This window comes from Diabrotica undecimpunctata, chromosome 7 (genome assembly GCF_040954645.1).
Source record: "Diabrotica undecimpunctata isolate CICGRU chromosome 7, icDiaUnde3, whole genome shotgun sequence".
NCBI lineage: Eukaryota > Metazoa > Arthropoda > Insecta > Coleoptera > Chrysomelidae > Diabrotica > Diabrotica undecimpunctata.
Genome location: NC_092809.1, coordinates 12,855,458 through 12,878,314, shown reverse-complemented (window position 1 = coordinate 12,878,314; position 22,857 = coordinate 12,855,458). Strand labels below are relative to the sequence as shown.

General features: G+C 32.9%; 1 protein-coding gene across 1 annotated transcript in view; it reads left to right on the top strand.

Moving 5' to 3' along the window:
* Positions 1-22,857, top strand: part of Vps13B (vacuolar protein sorting 13B) — an 85,893-nt gene that overhangs the window by 4,738 nt on the left and 58,298 nt on the right. The window contains exons 6-17 of the mRNA XM_072536729.1: positions 178-388; positions 1,694-1,833; positions 1,891-2,057; positions 5,382-5,616; positions 6,970-7,204; positions 9,207-9,307; positions 12,909-13,123; positions 15,908-16,391; positions 16,559-16,787; positions 17,892-18,082; positions 19,420-19,710; positions 20,157-20,588. Of these exons, the coding sequence (XP_072392830.1) occupies positions 178-388; positions 1,694-1,833; positions 1,891-2,057; positions 5,382-5,616; positions 6,970-7,204; positions 9,207-9,307; positions 12,909-13,123; positions 15,908-16,391; positions 16,559-16,787; positions 17,892-18,082; positions 19,420-19,710; positions 20,157-20,588 (2,931 nt within the window). The remainder of the gene's footprint in view (positions 1-177; positions 389-1,693; positions 1,834-1,890; positions 2,058-5,381; positions 5,617-6,969; positions 7,205-9,206; positions 9,308-12,908; positions 13,124-15,907; positions 16,392-16,558; positions 16,788-17,891; positions 18,083-19,419; positions 19,711-20,156; positions 20,589-22,857) is intronic.

Sequence of the window (22,857 nt, the reverse complement as noted above, 5' to 3'; positions counted from 1 at the left end):
TAGAGCTGATATATTTTTGTATATTTGCAATATTTGATACAGTTAATTTTATAAGTCTATAGGCTATAGTTTCTCCATTTGGTGCCTTAATTAGAATAAAAATTACAAAGTAAACAGCAAAAGAAAAATTTGTTTATCTCTCAATAAATTATTAAATGCAACTTATTTCTTTTATAGATGTTTCTCCTGCTGAAGTTATAATCAGAAAGGTCATAACAATAAATGACTTGACTTTATGTCTGGATAAGAGGAATGCGTCTGGCAAAATTGAAGTTTACCAAGAACCCATGCTATATAAGTGCTCAATGACAATGCATTTGCTCAAAAAATATCATTCCGCAACTGCTAGCATTGCTTCTACTACTCGTCTAGATATATACTGTAATAGGTATGTAATTTCTATAGTATAATTGATAATATGAGGATTGTTTGTGAAATTTTTAATAGTAGGGAATAAAAATAAATATAACATCATTATGTTTATTTTCAATCTGTTGAAAATTAGTATATGTAGATACAAATATGGCTTCCACTACTTAGTTTCTCCTGAATCAGCATTTTATCTATGGGGCTCGATTTTTATTGTTTTATATCTGATGTCATTGGTTCCTATTTGTTTTCTTTGTGCAGTGCTGTTTTTCTGGCACCTATTAATTCTTTTGTGTTCACAATTTGTGCTTTTCTTCCCAAGGTATCGAATGATAGCTTATTACTCAAAGGTGGCACTAAAATTTGATCTCATACTTCCGGTTTCAGAGGTGCAACTGAAATACTGTTTTGAAGTCGCTGAAATAGTACAAGCGTTATATTATTCGACGCGCATGACAAATACTTCCGGTTTCATGCCTGTATGTCCATAGATTGTATGTCTGTAAACACAACTCCTCCAACCTCATAGAATGACAAATGAGGTGTGGAATGAGAGCTTATAACTCAAAGATGGTATTAAAGTTAAGAAATTTGACCTCGGACAACATTATGGAATCGTTATGACATGTTTTTGGGAAATTAGGATATTCTATGACTCCATATCAATATGATCAAAATATGTTTTTTTTTATTTTAATGATAATTTTCAGTTAATGTCAATAGTTAATATATGGCATAAAAACAACTTGAAAAAATGTAAGAGAAACATTAAAACACAATGGAGAAGAAATGCGAGAATATCAAAAGCGAGAAATATATGGCAAAATTGTAAAAATTAAGCAATACAAAGAACAAGGTAAATAAAATGGACTATGAAGGAGGGTTTATGAATATCAAGACAAAGTAAATAAGAAAACTAGCAAAACAAAAAGAGAAAGAAAGAAATATATACAAAATTGGAATGTGAGAATGTTACTGAAAACAGGCAAATTGCAGGAACTGGTAAACAATTGGAACAATATCGGGTAGAAATTGCAGATATTTAAGAAACTAGATGTTCTTAAAGTTCAAGAAAAAATAAAGATATTGTTCTTCCCAGAGCCTTCTTTCATTCGAGAATTATTACGTGAATATTGAGACAAATCTTATGGCTGTCAGGATTGTATTAGCCAAACTCATTAGGAAGGAGAATTAACTTTTTAAGTATTGTAGCTAATCCCTTTATGAAATGCTTAATTTTATTTATTACGAATTTTTATATACAATCCAGTAATCCGAACATTCCAATAATTCAACATTATTTTACTATTTAACATATTTTTAGCATGGAATTTAGTATGACTGAACAACAGGTGCCAATGTTTATGCGGCTATTGCTGTTATTATATGCCCTACAACAGAAACAACTAAAACCTGAAAGAGATAGTACTACAGACGCTTCAATTTCTTCTCAAGATGCCAGAGGTATGTAAAATATTTTTTTCTGTGTTTACCGTTTTCTAAATAATTTTCAAATTTTAGATATACAAGACAGTTCTTTGGGTTGGACCGGCTGGGCATGGTCGTATGTTTCTTCTGTTTTGCCAGCCCCGTGGGATGAAGATTGGGATGAGAAATATCTTCAGGATCATAAAGGCCACACTTTACATTTCGGAATATTTGTTGATAATCTTTCTATTACATTTAAGGTAGGTTTTAAAATGAAACTAGTTATTAACTTTAAATTCGTATTTTGTTTTGTTTTAATTAATGCGATCTTTAAATCTTCTATCGTTCTATTTCCTTGGAAATACTTTTGGTTGTATCATTCCGTGTATTACCAATTTTTGAATCTTTTGTTATCTGTTTTTGCACATCTCTTGACTAATTCGTCGTCAATTCTATTTTGTCCACTCCGGTATGTCCCTGAATCCATATAGGTGGTTAACTAAATTTTGTTTGCTTAGCTCGGCTATGTGACTTTAGTGCTGTGATGATATTATGACAATCTCTTGTAGCAATATTTTTGTCCAAGTTTTTCGTGGAAGAATAAATTTTTACATGACTTTGAGCGGCCGAAAGAAAAGGTCGACTTCAACTTGGGAGTTCAAAAAGGGAGGTTGGTAAATCGCCGCAATTTAGTACTTTGCACATAAAAAAAGAGAAAAATAATATCAGAGTTAAGTAATACAAGTACCCAGTTAAATGTACTTACTCATAGTCTCATTTAACAAGATGCAATTTAGCAGCTGTGCAGAAATGAAATTAAGTGTTTAAAGTGAGTGTCATGTCGATTAAATGAAAATAAGCAGTATTCTTTTAAAGTTTTTTTTCCTTAATTCCAAATCTGACAAAACAGAAAAACCAGGCTGAATAATTTCTAATGGTGAACGAAGGTAGGAGATATTTTAAATTTTTGTTCCATATGTATTGAGTGCAGTGCAGTGCTTTATTTTTTTGTGTAGGTTATGTCCCTCAATCTTTTTGTATTTAAGAATAACCTTTGTTTTTATGGACAACCCAAAATTTTGTATGTTCAGTACTCCAGTAATCAAAGGATAATTACTGTACTTTTTGTTTAGCTATATTTGTAGGTATATTTTACTGGATAATCAGTAAAACTGAGTTATCATACCTACATATCATTATATGCTGATAACTGAGACAATGCCATGACATTTTTGTTTATTTTTACCATTTAATTTGAGTATTATTTAATTTAAAATTAAATTCACACTTCTACTCAGTTATAAAGGTATTCCATATAATTCTAGAAATATTTGTTTAATACCTGATTTGTTTTAATGTACATTTTTGATTTTGCTATTTACATTGTTTGGGTTATGCATATTTTGTTAATATGTTCGTATTTCTATATTAACTTTTACTTGGCTAAACTTTTCACCATGTAAGAAATAAAAATTGTTAATTAGTAAAAACTATTTACTTATTACTCTCTCATAATCTTCCTTTCTTTTTGGGAAATAATAAGATAATTCTGATAGGAATGTAAAGCGACCATATAAAGTAAGTGTTTTTGTTTCTCGTTTTTCTTTAGAGTTTTAGCATATTTGCCATTCTTTTAGAACCTTTCTTAAATCGAATCTTCTCATAGTGTCGAGTTTTCATCTCTCGAAAAAGGACAAGGTGTCTCCCTTTATTTTCCCCCTTTCTTTGTGTACAAATTCTGTTATTTCCATTGGTACGTTTTAATTTCCAATTTTTTATCTAAATATACGCCATGCTAGATCAATGGACCCACGTCCCAAAGCTCACCGTTGTGTTGTTCAAAACACCTGAGTACCGCAAGGTGAACAAACTTGCACCTGGAATTCTTATTTCTGTTTTAATCCCCAATATCTCTCCCAGGCAGAGTTACGTTACATGATGTTGTTCATGAAAGATCTATAAAGGTTTACATTATCCTTCTTCCTCACTTACTTTTTCGTGTCTAAATCCGACTACAGTTTTTCTGCCCAATATCGGGCTACGTCTACACCCTTTGTATTTGCGAGCCATAAATCATCGAGGGTGCACTGTGATGGGGCAAGTCTGCATACTCCCAGGTGCTCCACGTTATGTATTTCCCCACATTCACAAAGTGCGTCGCTGTCTGTCTTGATGCCCCATTTAATGAGGTTCTGTTTTACAGGGGCAACACCTGTGCGTATGCGATTGAGTGTCCGCCAGGTTCTCCAGTCCGGGTTCATTCCATTAGGTCGTTTTGGATGTAGGGGGAACAGTTCGGGTGGTTCGACGCTGACATTTCTCATAAACCTTTTCCTTGATTTAAGTCGGCTGATTCCTGGCGGTTTGTCAAACCTGTATAATTGGTGCCTTTCATCGAAAGTTTACCTGAACTCCACATATTGTGATTCGCATCTACGGTCGTCTGGTGATGCGAATCCAGCTACCCGGTACAGTATTTTCAGTATCTCTTCCTTCAGTACCTTCTTCCTTAAAGTTTTTATTTGTCTGAGGTACTTGTCTGAGGTGTCTCCAGGATACGATATCTTTTCTTTCTATCATTATCGAATCTCGACCTCTTTTACCATATTCAAAACCCATGTCATTTAGTAGCCTACGAAATGTGGTTTTTGAAAAAGCTGGTAGGTCCTCATCATCCTTAACTCTGTTCATTATGCTGTCGACGATTGGTGGTATGTTTTCCAAAAAAAAACATGGACAATTTTCTTTATTCGAGATTTCACTCCCTCATCGTAAGTATTCTCACGTGAATTGGACTGCAAACTCTTTTTCTTCCTTTTTTATACCGGTTTCAGTTCGCCTTGCTGGGCCTCTTCGCATATGTCATAAATTTGAGAACACTCACACCGAAACTTTTTCCACAGTAATAGTCAAACTCACAATTTAAGTTCAGATGAAAGTTCAATACATTTAACGCCACACGTTTTACTTGCACATTACGAGTCATACCGTTTGAAATTCACGACAGATACTGGCAACGGCTCCATGATTCGCTTGCGAAAATGAAATAGAATTGACCTTTCATAGTTTTTGCCAACAAGCTTTTGGTCTAATGGCCAGTACCCAAATCGACAAAGAGACATGTTTGCTTTACATGGACAATGGGGATTAAAACTGTTTCGCTTCTCCTAATGACTTTATCATGATTTCCCAAAGAATGTGTTTACAATGGAAGCTATTGAAAATTGATAAATATAGATAAGCGATCGACAATGAGTTTTTGATATATTTTACTTTATTTATAGTATTTTTCTTCATGTTATTGTTTAGTTCGACAATGTAACTCTCTTATTTGTGCATCGATGATTGAATCATGCTTTAGTTAAAACAATAATGACAGTCTTTTATACAACCATAGGCAGTACTATTATTCTTAAATCCTGTCCTGATGCGCCGCTTGGGACAAACCGGCAACGTGGTCGGCAGTTCTTTCATAAGAAATACATTGTCTATCTTATCTGCACTGCATTCTAACTGTGTGTTTCTTTAAAGTTAATGCATTTGAATGTCAGACCATATAATTTTATATATAATGATTATTTTAGGTTTCAGAGACAACTTCAGAACGTACAAGCTATTACAATCATAAAAAACTACGCTACACTCCAATGTTAAGCCTCCAATTACAAGGAATGTACTGCGAAACTATAATTCATGGTTTAAAATGGTTCAACGCAATGGGAGGGGTGAGTCAAGCAATACTTTTACCGATGGGGCCATGCAGTTGTTCACTAATTGAAATTCCAGATGAAACCAGTCAAATCAACTATTTAAAAATAGGTAAGTAAAATTGATTAATAATTTTATTAATCTTTGATCAAGATATCTCTGGTTCTTTCGTGAGAATGTAGACATTAACGTACGTTTTCAATTTAATTAATTATGTCAAATATTGATATTGATGATTAGTAACAGCAACGTTTAAATCTTTTAAGACAAGTAGTTACATATCCTTAATAGTTATTTAACCAACAAGTGTATTAATAAGAGCGATTAACAATTGAGATATTTTAACGCGTGAGCGAAGCGAGCGCGTTAATGTTCGAGATTGTTAATCGCCATTTTAATTCACGAGTTCGTTACAAAACTTTTCCGTCGGCTGTACTTTTCAGAAATAAAAATATCTTATATCTTAGTTTAAATTTTTATTTACTTAACGATAAATAATGACATACAATGACAGACAGTACTTACAGCGGCTACTTCATTTTAAATAATTTTTAAGTGGGACTATAAATAGGTATATGTATGTTGTGTTGCCTATAATGAAATCGTTCATTAATAGAAAATCATTCATTAATAGGGGTCATTAATCAATGATTTTGAGGGTGTTAAAATTGATCATAAATGGACGGTCGACGGAAAAAAATTTTTAATTATTTAATACTGTTTTGATATAAAACTTTATTAAATTAATATTGTCTGAAACCTTCAGCTGGACTAATCTAACACTTTATGTATGGTGTTGTTCTTATAGCCATTATGTGTGGGAATGTGCTTTATTTTTGTCAGTTCTTGTTGTCTTTTGGAGTCATCATTTAATCGTAATGTGATGAGAGTGTTGGCAACTCCTTATATTTGAGCTAGGTGATGATGAGAGATCTCCGTACCGTATGAATAAATGTTTCTGCCGTATATTTTCTTTGTCAAGTTCTTTCCCTTCCAAGAATTCTTCTGGAGTCTTCATTTCTAACCTTTTATAATCTGGCTTTTTATGCTGATCTTCTGAGAAAGTCAGCCTTACCATAAATAAAAACCTCACAAACCGAACATATTTATTAAATCAAGTATAATCGAATAATATTGAAGTATTATTATAAATCTAATTTATTAACTTTATTTATTATAAAATGTTCTAACACTTAGTTTATTAGAGTCTTTATTTAATTTATATAAAGTCTTACAATAATTTATTTACACTGGCACTATTTACACGATTCTAATTTATATACTAAATTTCCGCGTTACAATTATTCAAACTCGATACAACTACATATTCAGACTAACTCGTTTTCAAATAAAATCCTCTATATATATTAAATATTAGAAAAACATGTTTACAGTTTAGACATGAGTCATATTTATCGTAACAATATTATCAATTTACTAATAATATTAATATTCACATTTTAGGTTCTGAAACTAACACACACAAAAGTGATTCATTATTTGATGTCGAGGCTGTAGAAAATAAAGGAAAAAAGAGACAATACAACACCTCTTGGGACTATCATATGTCGATGTATACAGAATCAGTTTTGTTAGAACGTACTCCTGCATTCGCCTTCGATTACTTGTACCAAATGGATATGCCTAACGATACCTCCAGCGAAATATTATCAGAGATGGGAAGCGATTTCGAGTTTAGGTAAATAAATAATTAATTGTTTTCACATGTTAGCCTTTTACGAGTAGGTTAATATAAAGAAAAGAAACGACTTACTCTTAATCAGTTTGATAATAGCTTGGATGGTCCATTTAGAGCATTAGAATTTTCTGCGCATCGTCAAGTCCCCGATAAGGTTATTTAGTCACTACCAGTTGGCCCAACGTTAGATTAATAAGAAAATTAAATTTTAGAGAACAAAAATAAAAGAACAGCGTAAATTTTAGAAGTTTTAATGCAGCGAACAACATTTTTTTGAATTTCCTGATTATAGAAAATATTTTATAATGTAATTAAAACTATTGATTAAACAGAATAATAATAAATTAAAAAAAAACGCATAGAATATGTAATATTACCAAAAAACCAAAAAAAAAATGTGAAAGTTTACCACTGAGTTACATCCTTTTTATTTTTAATGACATCCACAATTATTCGAGGCATAGTTTTTACCAAGTTCAGACAAAATTCTAATGTAAACGAATCCCATATTTCTTGCAATTTGTCCTTCAATTAGTTGAAGGACCTGACAGGATGTTTTCTCAAAGCTTTTTTCATTTCGCGCCACAAATTCAAATTTGTGGGCCTCTCGGTGACATGTTGATCTAGAAACGTGTCTTCCAATAACGTCACTCCATAAAAAGCTTAACTCCATATAATTTGCTCGTCGATTTTTCACTATAATGCGTCGTAATGCTCTACAATCTGCTTCGGTTATTTTACTTTTTCGTACATTTCTAGGTTTTGTGACGACCGAACCTGTAGTTTGTACGTATATTCGCGATTTCCGAATTGGATTTTCCAGAATTAAAAAATCTAATAATGATTGAACACATTTTCTCATCGATAACTTTACCTCGACCCATTGTATAATCCACAAACGGCAAAAAGCTTTACAATACTACAAAATACATTAGACATTAACTGACAATATTGTAGCGAATTTATTTAACTGCTATGTCTTTATTTAATTTATAATGTCTTTACTAATTTATTATATTGTTCCTACTTTAATTTATTAAAAAGCACGATAATTTATATTAATTTATTTAACTAATAATACATAATTTATCTGGACGAACGTAACAATTAAAATCGCGAGCGCGTCTTCAAAATTAACTGACCCTCCTTCATAACAAAATTCCTCTATAAATATAAAGTCCTGCTATTCGAGAATGAAAACAGCTGTTTCTCGAAACACATCGAATAGACTGCTGTTTTGGCGAAAGGCCTATGATGAGTCATTTCCACGACTCGATACTTCCAAGCGGGACCAAAAAAAAACAGTCTGGTGTCTAGATCCTTCGCCGAAATTTCTACAACAAAAACAGAATTAGTCATAATATATTTACAGTTATTTTAGGCCATGATATTTATCGTAACAATATTATTATTTTGATGTCATTTTTCCATAGCCAGGGTTTAGTGAAATATTTTTATTGTTGAAAATAAATAAAAAACCGTAATGGTAGAGAGAAAACATGCAGAGTATAATTTGTTTATGTTAATCGACTTAAATTGCATAGGTGGGCCAACTGATATGGGAAGGGGCTCGTACACTAATATACGCTTAATTAGGTCAAGATCACGAAACAAAGAACAATAAGTTATTTTTTGTATCATGGATCAAGACAGTGTTTATGGGAAATATAGTGTTCGGATCGATAGTGGGAATAGTTCTTGGGTCAATGTTGATAATATGATGTAAAAAAATTATGTCATGTGATGTGGATGGTGTGTTGTTTTATAAATAAATAAATTTGTTCATGTACGTCGCATAACATCCACATCCGCATAACACTGTGTTAGCCTAATTATGCGTATAGTATGCTTACCTCGGACCACATCACTTGCTCAAAACCGGTCTTCCAAGGTGCTATTAAACTGTTTTTTTTTTAAGTTTTTTCTTTTCTTTCCATTAAACGATTTAGGTAAATTAAATCAAATAATTAAACGAATCATATTATTCGTTATCTTTTTATAGCAATTTTGTGGAAAATTCAAGCATGAGGTTGTGTTTGGGACCTTTCAAATTGAGATTATGCTCCGGATTTTTCCATCGACTTAGTTCACTACAAGTTGCAGGTAATTATCATTTCATTCTCTTTCGTATACTGTAATCAAATACTTTCTATGAATCATCAGACTATAGCGTATTGAATTATTATGATTAGTAATACTTATACTAATACTAATTAGTATAGCAATTAGCACAGTGGCGCACCCAGGGGAGGTTTTGGGGGTTAAACCCCCCCAGGGCACTACTCCGACACTGTTACTCACAAATTTTAAGGACTCAAAATGGAGGTAGCATAAAAAAAATTTCGGTGCCCAACCAAACCCCCCCCCTCACAGGAAAATACTAGGTGCGCCACTGAATTAGCATATAGTATAGGATTAGTATGGCAAAAATATATTGCTCTCGTAATAATAGCTAGAAGCAATGGAAAGATGTAGCAATACTATTTGATAAATACATCCAAAAATATGTAACCGGGTTCCTACTAATCTCAGATAAACAGTATGACAATAATATTAGAAACAGTTCAATCAGTAATAAATATAGTTTAAGGTTATGGTCTTACTTCAGATATCGATTAAGAAGAACTGGAACAGTTATACAGTGAATTAGAACAAGCATTAGACACAACCGTCGGTCAGATAGCCAAGCGGGCTGGGCGGCCGGCTTCTCATTCGCTTCACTGCGAGTGGTTCAGTGGACGTGGGTTCGGTCCCCAGCTCGGTGTACAGAAAAACAAAAAGTCTAACGCAGCAGTTTAAAATTCTATATGAATCTGCGGCTTAGACTAGAATATGCTGGTGTCTGATCGGCCTATGGTGGAGCAGTACGGCAAGAGATAAGGGCTTGCGGCTCGGTGATACTCCTCCATAGATCCCTACCGGAAGGGCGTGACGTCTAAAAATACCGGGTATATATATATATATATATATATATATATATATATATATATATATATATATATATATATATATATATATATATATATTGGACACAACCAAACCAAGATACTAATTATCGGGATCTCAATGCAAAAATTGGAAAAGGAAGTGAATTAAGTTTTAGTTTTTATAAAATATAAAAAGAAAGAAGAAGAAGTGTTAATAAAACGGTCAATTGGGTTTGGTAGTTTTACTTTAATCCAGAAGTTCAATTTGTTCCTGTTTTAATAGAATAACTAATTCGTGTCTAATACAAGAAAATTATACATACCGATTTGAAAATTGTTTACATAAATGTATTAAAATTAGAGTTATATTAGAGTATAATTACACTACAGTCCATCTAATTTACTTACCGTTGCACGTCATTATCATTGACAGAGATTGAAGTTGACATATTTGCCAAAGTATAAAAAAATCCTGAATCCATTTTAAATCAAATAGGTAACATAATTATTGCAAAAGTGGATTATACAACAAAACAAATTAATATTTGAAGTTAAATGTGAAGTTAAATCGAAACGCAACCGTCTTCGTATAAATTAATATTTAATGTAAATAAATAGAAATAAAACAAGAGTTAAAAAATAATCTTGTTAAAAACAATTTGAGCCGCTTGTATACTTGTGATAGAAGTGTATCAGTTTTTACGGCCTGAGAAATAGAACTCACAGTTGAAATATGTAAATTTAAAGCTGCAGCTACACGCTAAAACAAGAATGTATATTTTAAGCATCTACAATAATATACAAAACATACACTTACATACTTCTCTAACAGCAGTCAAGAGTAGAATGGGGCCGTTATTATCACGTTCCTGTTCAAAATCATGAATCAAAGAAGCTACCATCTCTTTACAACGACTATTTAAATTCTTACGTGACATTTTTGAAATAAAACACACTAATTTTGTTCTAAAAAGAACAGATTTTGTTAAATAGGTAAAAATATAAAACAAGAGGTATTCACTTTAAAATTCAAAATAATCAAGTACAAAAAGTGTTAACACCGCAACTGTCAAATAAGTGTTACCAATTTATGCCAAAATATCACCTTCGTTCGATTACAGTTACAGTGTGTTCCGAACAAATGTTCTTCATAAAAACGCTTTATAATACATTTATACAAATTAAATGAAACATACTATTGTGTATTTCTTTAAGTTAACATTAATAGAAATCTTTAAATATTATTTCTACCCGTATATAATAAAATATGTCTAGTGGCTGTAATGCCAGTGTACTCGGCAAAGTGATTCTAAAAATGAACACACCTACCGCCTAAATATTTCGTGTTGGTATCATGTGACCTCACGGGCTATGATGCGGATGACGTGCAACGGTAAGTAAATTAGATGAAGTATATGTAATTATTGCATATAAACGATATATCATAGCCTCCATTGGCTCTAAACCCAAAAAAGAAAATATGAATCTCAACACAAGAAAACGGATGGCAACTGCAAAGTGGTATTGCTTCGCCCGTCGTTCGCCAGGCGTAATTGGCTGAAGTATTAGCGTGACTTGAGTTTTCCAAATCTGTAGTGGGCTTCCTTCAGTTTTATTTGCTTCTGAGTGAACGTGGTGTTTCACCTTACCACAAAAATCGTCCTAGTACAAACCTTCTCGTTGGTAGAGGTGGGAAACCATATTCATTGGATCAGAAATACGGGCACTTTTTAGAGCACGTACTCTGATTTGGTGAATTTGTACAGGGTGTATATGCTTGGAAGTGTGTGCCATATTCGAGCATTTGTTCCTTACTTCGGAACTCTTAAGTCGCACACCAGTGCAGTTGCTATCGTTTCAGGTTTCGAACTCTTACAAGACTGTACACCCTTCCAGATTCTTGGGAGCTTAGGGTGTAGAATTAGCGTAGATTCCAAATTTCTGAGTGGTGAGTAAGTTATTGTTTCCTACTCATCCAGTTAATTCCACAACCATCGAACGAGATGGTCATCTGCGTCTGTGGTATTAACTTCGGCAAGCAAGCCGGTATGGACACTCACATACGAAGGCTACGCTGCCGAGGACCCAGACAAGAAGATGCAATACAGATTAAACGACGTGGCATGTTGTCGACGAAGATGTTTTTGATTCACGACAATTCTGTCGGAACTGAAGGAATTCTTAGGTGGAGAGGAATTTGGAAATGACGAAGAGCTCATAAATGAAGTGATATCATGGCTTAGATGTTTGGTGGTGGAAGACTACAACACTGGCATCGAAAAACGGATTTCACGATACAATAAATGCCTTGACAACCAAGGCAACTACATTGAAAAATAGTCTAAGGTACTGTAACTTTGTAAATAAAGTTTTGTGTTGATTGATATATTTGTTTTTAATTTTTTATGCCAAAACGTTCTTTACTTTTTGGAGGACCAATATACATAGCAGAAAACGACGATATTTTAAGAAATCAAGTTGATTTTCTCAATAACAACAATATGCAAAAATTCTCCAAGATTAATTAAAGCTTATCCTAGAGCTGCTATGTCACACTATAATCAGCTAATAATTGCAAGATTTAAATTGAAACTTACAAAGCTCTTTCTGCTTCATATTCTTCTTTCAAATTGAACAAGGAATATTGCTCTTCTAATATAATTCTTCTACTTATTTACTAATCCAAATAATATTTCTGCCTGCTCATTGGACACACTCAAACAACATTCTAAAATAATAAACGTATCTGAAATGTATTGTTAATATTTTACTTGCAGCTTCATATTACGACTATCCACCGTATGCCGTACCGAAGCCCGACAAAAGTTTCCAAGAACTTCAACCTCCTTCCGAAGAAGATTTCGATGCTCTGAATGAATTTATTCCTAGTAGAAGCATGAGAATTACGTTTTTCGCACCTATTATCGAACTCGAACTTATGGATCATCCGTACTTTCAACCGATCAAAGGCATGCTTTATAGAAAACGAAAGGTTAGTACCTATATGTAGTTTAATTGTAATATTTTACTTTAGCTATTTCTTTATACAAAAATACGTATTCTTATATGGTCATAATATCTGATTGATAAGAAATACCTTAGAGATGTAGTCCTAGACTTAAAACTATCGTGTAACATATAAACCGTTTTATAAAATATGGTTGTCTAATAGAGATATTTCCATTTTGTCCAAAAAATCAGAGAAAAATGTGGCGAAAGCATTATACCACTTCCAGTACACTGGAGTTAACCAATAACTTTTCCCAATAGCTCCTTGTTGAGCACATCCTCCTTACTGAAATTTTTAATAATCCAAATCTCGAATGCTTTATTACGGTTGAACGTTTTTATCTATAGTGTTCAGGTTTTTGTTCCATATAGCAATACAAGCCAGCTATTTAATTATCTGTAACCGTACGTCTTAGAACATGTTTTGTTGAAGCATTAATTTTCTAAGTAGAACCACATTGATCCAAATTTTAACCTCATTCTCACAGTCCCATTTATTATTAATAAACCTAGGTACTTAAATACAACAGAAACCATTCAAAAATCTGGGCAAATGATCTAGTTTCCATGCCAAACACACTATCATCATCATAGGTACTTAAACTGTAAAAACTGTTCTACTTTTTCGTTGTTCATCCGCATTATCCTCTTATTTTTTCCAGTGCAGAGTGTTGAGTGATTATTATCATGTTGGTTTTCTTTATGTTTATATGTAATTCAAAGGGTTATCTAGGGAGTGACTGAGCATTATATGTAGCGATGTTGAGGTTATCTTTTTAATGCACTTTGAGAAGGGTTGGTTTACAGTCGTCGGGTTTTTTGGCATTTAAATACCATGCTTGCACTATACATACACTATAAAACTTACTCTATACGCTATAAAAAATAACACGACCAGTAAATAACTCAAAAATAACGTTACAAAACACAAAATTTATTAACTTATATAACAAAATACATAAACCAACACACTAAAATTTGAATATAATCAGACTGAGCAGTTTGGATCTGTAAAATGACAATCATGCTCGCTGAAGGCGATAAATCATATTTATAATAGCCCTTTGGCGAATGAGAAGGCGAATACCGTCAGAACACGTGCGTATCAGGCTGTTTATGTTGGGAATTTGCAATGTGAATAGGGTTTACACCGTTTATATAACGGCAGAAGAGAAGACGATGCCAGGTAACAAATCCATGAAGGATCTATTAACTGTAGCACTTTGCGCCAATAGCGTCAATGCGTAGCACAAGTGGCGACTGCAAACTCACGCGTCTGCTAGTATACCGTTCAGAAAATCCCAGAACCTTTAAGTCACATACGATTTTAAAAGAAAAATTGCAAGTTATGTGGAGGGCAAATCTGAAGGCGTGAGTCACCAGGAAATTCATTGTGGAGTGGATAAACGTGGTGTTTGGCCCTTCTGTTAAAAAATATCTACAGGAAAACAACCTACTCATGTAAGTCCTTGTCGTCCTCGACAATGCCCCTGCTCACCCACCAAATCCCGATGATGATTATGTTCTCTACCTACCACCTAACACCACTCCTATCCTGGAGCCCATGGATCAGCTTCTTTCTTCTTCAAGTGCCATATTCGTTCCGAAGGTTGGCGATCATCAGGGCTATACGTATTTTCGAAACTGCTGACCGAAACAATTCGTTGCTGGTACAGCTATACCATTCCCGTAGATTCTTTAGCCAGAAGTTTCGTCTTCTTCCTATGGACCTTTTTCCTGCTATTTTCCCTTACATAATTATTCGAAGCAGTTCATATCTTTCGCCTCTTGTAATGTGTCCCAAGTATTGCAGTTTTCGTTTTTTGATCGTAAATATGATTTCCTTTTCTTTATTAATTCTTCTCAAGACTTCGACATTTGTGACTCTCTCGGTCCATGATATTCTCAGGATTCTGCGATACATCCACAGTTCAAATGCCTCTAATTTTTTGGTATCAATCTTTTTCAACGTCCATGACTCCATTCCGTAGAACAGCACAGAAAGTACGTAACATCTCATCAGGCGAAGTTTCATTTCAAGGCTCAAATCTCTTCCGCAGAACACTCTCTTTATTTTAGTGAATATGGATCTGGCTTTTTCTATTCTTATTTTGATTTCTGTTGAGCTATCGTTGTCTTCATTTATAAAAGTGCCTAAATATTTGTATTTGCTAACTCGATCGATAATTTCATTGTGTAAATATAAATTTTGGACATTTTGTGTTGATTTCGATATTACCATAAATTTAGTTTTCTTTATATTCAAAGATAGTCCATATTCTTCGCTGCAGTCTGCTATCTTATTCACCAATGTCTGTAGCTCTTCAAGTGTTTCTGCGATCAGAACAGTGTCGTCGGCAAATCTCAGATTGTTTAATCTAACACCATTTATTTTAATACCTACGGATTGCTCAGAGAGTGTTCTATTCATTACGTCTTCGGAATAGAGATTAAACAGGGTTGGTGACAGTATACACCCTTGTCTCACACCTCGCTTTATTTCAATTTCTTCAGTGGTATTATTCTCTACTCTCACTACTGCTTTCTGATTGTAGTACATATTTGCTATTAGTCGGATGTCTCGTTTATCTAAATGGATCAGCATGGATCAGCAGGTGAATACGGAACGAATTAAACTCATATGTCGAGGTACCACTGTATTGCGAAAATTAAAAATAATGCTAAAAATGAAAAATATCTTTAATAATATATGTGTAAAGAATGCGGTTTTATTATTACTTAGTTTAATACATTAACTATGTTTTAGAAAGGAACACAATCCGCACCAATTACTTCAAAGGTTCTTCCTTTACCTAAACTAACCATAGAGTGTCAATTTTTCGATATTAGTCTTACCTACCCAATGTACGTTAATCGTCTCGTCCATACAACATGTCAATTACCAGATCCCCCTCGGCAATTTTTCGAAGCATGTTATTCGCGCAAGAATATTAAAGTGGTTGGACTTTGCAGCCGGTTAATAATCAACCCAAATAAACACACCACGATTTTAACGCCATCTAGTCTATCTTACACAACTAAAAGTATTAACAAGCCGCAGTATTGGACGAATCCGGATATCACGCATTCCGAGGCTACGTTCGAGTCAGAGAGTATTACTTTGAATGGTACGAATGCTAAAATGATGGTGGTGACATATATTTTGGGGAAGATGCTGAAAATGGACGCGGAAGGTGCGATTAAGCTTATGAATAATTCTTCAATTTTAATAGATGCTTCTAAAGATCAAGGTAAGTATTGTTTACTATATATTTCCATATCTTTTCAAAACCACATAATGTGATATAATTATCTATTAAAAAAACAAGATATTTTTCGTTTTTTCGTTTCGAGTCAAGAAGAATCTTATTTTTAGTTTTATAAATAAAGGTTTAATTAATTTTTCCACATATTTTAGGGCTACCATTTATGGAATTATGCATTGAAGCAATTCGTTTTAAAAAGGTAAACACAAACTCGACTGTTTCCATGGATGTGAGCCTAGGTTCCATAAAAGGCTTTATTTTGGAACCAATACATAAAAAAGTAGATGACTTTTCTTTTTCCAATGATATTCAACAAGTTTTATTTATCTCTGGTCCAGAACCTAAATCGACACAAGAAGGAGAAGAAGTCATACAGAAAGGGTAAGTAGTAGAGCGCGTGTATTTCAGCTGAAATAGAAGCCATTGAAAACAGTTCATCCTGATAATTGGCAATATTCATTAAATTTTGTGAAAATGCTAAAACACGTCGATTTTTATACTAAATGGTATACCTTTTAACTATACATATGTCATTTATCAAAACCTGTCTTTCAATTACAGTAAAATGCTGAGGCGAGCGTCACGGAACTAGCGCCACAAGATGGCGTCGTTACGGGTAGCGTCACAAAATAGCTGTTCTTAAAATTTAAAAAATAAATAAATAATAAAATTACTTTATTCAATTTTAAAAATATTATTTAAATTTTAAAAATATGCAGAACATAATATGAAGCTTCTGCAGTACCGCCTTGGATGGTATATATGGATACTTCGATAAAGTATTCGAGCATCCATGATTATTTTGCTTGATAACTCCATTTTTGTAAATAAATTTTAGTTTATTGATAGTTTTACCCCTCTTAAAAATTAAATGCATCGCCTGTGTTAAAAAATTAGGTTAGTAAAAAGTAATGATTTGGACGATTGGACGTCTTGGTAGTGTTTAACGGTGCTGTAATTCAATATGTATTTTTTTTATACAAAAATTTATATTTTATATTTTTTGAAAATGCAAACTGACTACTATTCTCCAATTACTTACGACCACTAAGTTAACTATTTATGGGTTATAAATTCTCCTAATTTAGTGTATTTTATTTCCGTTACATCAAATAAAACTGCCTATTTTTATTCCAAAATTCTTTTGAATGTAGTTTTTGATGTGATGGAAAATATTTGACACATTAGCGAAACATAGGCGTTGCATTTAATTTTTAAAAGCTATAAAACTTTCAATAAATTGATACTCTTTTTCACAAAAATGGAGTTAATGGGGAAAGAAAAATATTAAATTGATGAATATTCCATCGAAGTATCTGTCTAATGATGGGTTGGCAAATAATAGATGTCTGTATTGTTCAAATGTAGTGAATATTGCCAAATGTCATGGTGGAATGTTTTCATTTACTTACTCTGTATATGTTTTTATTTAGCATGTGTTTCGGTTAATATAGTTTAATAATTGGATTAAATCTTCTATTGCAGACCTTCAGGAGAACCTTCATATGCCCCCTTATTCACTGCGACCATCCAGTATCCGATAGGTCCCGAGAATCAACAGCATCCTCCAATTATCCTGTTTAATCTACAAGAAATTCGTGTTTGTATAGACCCTTTACTTTGTAAATGGTTATTGTATACTCCTAAGCAGTTTGGACATACCCTAAATATATTTGGTAAGTAATATGACTAATAAACATTTCATGTATTACTCTTTTATTCTTGTCACTTTTTTATTTAAAATGTTCTACTCCTTCTATTTCATTGTCTACGAGCTAGTCGTCTTTTTGGACGTTTTTCCTATTAGATTTTGATTTTAATAATACCTTGTGTTTTTCTCATTTATATCCTCCCCATATTGTTCCAGTACATACTTCTATTTTCTTCATTTCTTTTTTCCATGTGTTTCTTTTTCTTCTTCACTCAGGAGAGACAGTAATTGTTTGTGCAGTTTGTCCTGAAACATTTGTACCAAGTACTGTCCTTTCATTAAACTCCACCAAGAATTCCTATGCTCTGGATAAAATAATTAACTTTCTTTTGAAGAGTTAAAGATTTTTCTGGTTACACAGAACGCAGGGGTACCCTGCACAATTCTACCTAGCACTCTGTTCGACAGAGTCTCTTACGTAGTATATCATCGAGCCACGTACGGCCCGGATGATGGAAAATAGAGGCCAAGAATGGCCTCAGACTGGAGCGCTTCCTGCTTTTTACTTTGAGGCGTTTATTTCATTTTCCAAGATGTGCTAATATCACTTCAAAACCTCACTTTTTATTTCTTTCCAGCACACTATTGGTAAGAAGTTTTATTGGGACATCTTCTGTAGAGCATGTTTCATTCTTGGCCACCACTTTGTAATTCTTGAAGATCACTGCTGTCTTGATCCCCATCAGAGTGGTTTTACAACTTTTACTACCATAATCTTTTGACGAGAAAGTTGCAGCTTTGTTCTTTTTTGTAATTAATTCTCTCGAAAAGTAGTTGGAAATTTTCTGTATGATTATCTTACTAGCATCAGTACCATGCTTCCCCCATGTTCTCTAGTTTCGTTCATCCTCTAATATTTATTTCTGTCCTGATATTTTGAGAACTGGTAATGTTTCATTAGTCTGCTGAACATCCCTTTTTGGTAGTTTTGGGATTTTTATTGATGTTGTTTATTCTGGTTCCACAAGTAGAGGAAAAATAAGGATTGGTACTACAAAGCCCACAGTGCAGGTATGAGGTCTAATAGAAAAGGAGGTGTGGTCTAGTACCAGCAGTAGACTATTCGTGACAGCTCTTTTCACACATGCAACTGTCATGCCGAATTTGGACACGGGATAATTCGTCTTTACTTTACATTACATACAGCAGTTTACATGGCTTAACCTTCATCAAGGTGGAGCAGCTCCTAAGTTTGTGTTACTATTATTTGTATTTGTCTTTTCAACATTATTTTCTTACTTCTTTTCTTCCAAGATATCCTTACTACTAATAATAATTAAAATGACGCTTTTTATCTTTTAGAATGTGGTCCCAAAACCAAAAATGTTTCCGATGTTAGTAGTAGCGTTGCAGAAACTCCTCGTAAGGTATCTAGTCAAATAGAATCCGTACATAGCAGTTCTGACCGAGAACATTTGTATATTCCGCAGAAAGTACAAGTGACCAGAGAAGAAACTGTAGATATCCAAGAAAAGATATATAATTTTCTGAAGAAGTGGTTCGATGTTTGGAAGGGAGTGTTTCTGTGTGGAGATATTTCACAGTGTACTATTTATTTTCCGTTGGGGTCACTATCTGCGATCGGATCTCAAGGTAAGTACAGTTGGTACAGTATAAATCCCAATGCACGTCATTATTTACGTTAGAGATCTAAGTTGACATTGTTGCCAAATTACCAAAAAATTCCTGAATTCATGTTAAATCAACTATATCACATAATCATTGCCATTCTTAATAATCTGATCTCAAGGTAAGTACAGTTGGTACAGTATAAATCCCAATGCACGTCATTATTTAGGTTAGGGATCTAAGTTGACATTGTTGCCAAATTACCAAAAAATTCCTGGATTCATGTTAAATCAACTATATCACATAATCATTGCCACTCTTAATATAACACTTGTTCAACATTTAAATATGTATGGAGTTAATACTGACAACATTGTCAATTATTACTGACAATGTTAAAATAGTTGAAATTGTGTCTTATCAATGTTAAAAGTTATTGGTTTACTCATTGTATATATTTTATTTTATAGGTATTCAAGAGGCCGTTGAATCAGCTGTCAACAAAGAACAACCACCGGATATCTTGATAATAACATTACCTTTAGCAAACATTCGTAGCGCTCATCGACAGAGTATAAAAAAATACTTGAATACACTTCCAGTGACTCTACCAGATACAATATGGACTTCTGAGAAATCAAGTTTTCCCTGGACAATGTCTATATCGGACATGAGCTGTTACACTATTCAATTCGGTGAAAAGTTGACATTTTTGAAACCTGTTTCTTTGAATGCAACCGTTGGACTCTCTACAAAGCCAAATAAACCTGAATGTGATGCAAACTTAGACACGTCTAAACCGGAAATTGGATGTATTGGTGTTTGTGTTCATATAGATATGACTCCGATTGTTATTTCTACCTCTGAAGTTCAGGTGTACCTTTTTGCGAGTATTCTATATGGTAAGTCAAATCAAAGACATTCAGTATTACAAAAATCAATGTAGATAAGCTTATATCATATTTCTTTCGGACTTAAAATATAGATAGATAGGGACAAGCTAGTGTGAAACGTGAAATTTGCGGAAGAAAGGTCCAAAAATGTATTTAATGATAACGATATACCAATTAGCTTAAAAATAAAAACTTTTTGCATATATATATATATATATATATATATATATATATATATATATATATATATATATATATATATATATATATAGTGAAAAGGGGATAATGCTGGGAGATACCCTTTTATCCGTGAGGAAGCAAAATAAAACTCGGATGCTTCGTTAGGTGTGCTTTTTAATTAATAGTCTAAGCTTCCGTCAATAATTATTAACATCATCAGAGTCAACTACAAATAAACACGAGAACAAACAATAAACAGGTGGAAACTAAGTATACAAATAATAAAACACTTACCCAAATTATAGCAAAAAACTCAGTGACTTGGGTGGAAAACAAAGAAAGTGTTATCTGTATATATACTTAACATTTTTTTAGATACATGATGAGAAGTATCCATAGTTCACAATGTATTTTTATTAAATTAAGATCGATCTATTTACATAAAACCTAACCACAATTAAATTGAAATCTTACAGGTTGTTTAAAACAATCTAAAAGTAATTAACAATTTACGGCGGTGTTTTGTTTGAAGTAGTGGGATAATTTGAAATGTAAAAATGACAAATATTATCTAAAATGTTAAAAACAAATACTTAAGTAACATTAGAATTTCAGAATGACAAAAACACGATACAAGTAAATAAAATAATTAAAATTGGTAAATTAAAATAGTTAAAAAATCTAACCTATATCACTCATATATCTGGGCGACAATTTTTTAATTCCTGAAATATTTTGTTTAAGCAGGAAGGTGTAGATGGAACTTAAATTATCCACATCCTTCTTGTGATTGATGGCATTTTTCGCATTATAAATGTAACACATCTCAAGGATTTTTTGTTGAAAATCTCTATTAGATGCATCTAAAATGAATGAGTCATTATAGAGGACTCTGTGGTCTTTGTTATTAACGTGAATACTAATACTTGTAGATTGTGATTTGAGTTTGCAATCACTTTTATGAAGGGCCAATCTTTTGCTTAATAGTTGGCCAGTCTGACCAATATAACCTAAGCCACATGCACATGGGATGTCATATATTACTTTAGAACGTTGTAAGGTAGGAGTAGAATCTTTTAATCTGGTGTAAAACAAGTTACGCGTTCTTTGGTTATAAGTAGATATTTTTATATTGAATTCACCAAATAAACTAATAAGTGATCTAGATAGATTTTGTACAAAAGGTAGTTTACCATATCTCGCAGGAGTATCAATTAGAGTAACATTGTGATTTGCATCATTGTTACTTTGCATCAATGACTGATGGTACAATTAAATGGCCCGCTAGATAGCGGGCCATTTAATAGTTAGACTTAGCGCCTAACGATTTCTTTGGGGTTTTCTCAAAGAAAACATTTATAGGCATCAGTTTGAAAGGGCCACAAACCTAGTCGAATTAAGGGCAAAAATACTTCATTTCTCTCCAAGCATTACACCAGCCCTACTCCAAAATATGAGGAGAAATCTGTATGACAGATTTGGTTACTGTTTAGCACAAGGAGGTGGAATATTTGAGCCCTTAATTCATTAATCTGCTTTCCTAATTTTTATTTTTTGTTAGGTACATTTTACGAAGTTTGTAGGTTCTTAATTAGGTAGTATTTTTTATGTTTAAGAGCGTAGGCGCAAAATTTTGGGCCAATGCTTTTCAAATGCATTCATTTTTTTCGAATCCTGAAAAAACTAATAAGTATTTTTGAAAAATTTAAACGCAGAATGAAAGAATACATTATTACTGAGGGCCGAAAGTCCCTGAAAACTTCTATAATGTTTATTTTAATAAGTTACAAGGATGAAAAAGAAGAGAAAATTTAGTGTGATTTTTAATTTCAAATAGCTCATTCAAAAAATTTTTTTGTTTATTCTAAGGGACTTTCGGCCCTCGGTAATAATGTAATCTTTTATTCTGCGTTTAAATTTTTTAAAAATATTTGTTAGTTTTCTCGGAATTCGAAAAAAATGAATGCATTTAAAAAGCATTGGCCCGAAATTTTGCGCCTACAAGTTTGAAAGAATTTTATTGTTTTTTTTTTTATTTAAAAGTACAAACGATTCTTATTCTGATTTTTTGTCTTCTTTCTTGTCTTATTGTTAGAAG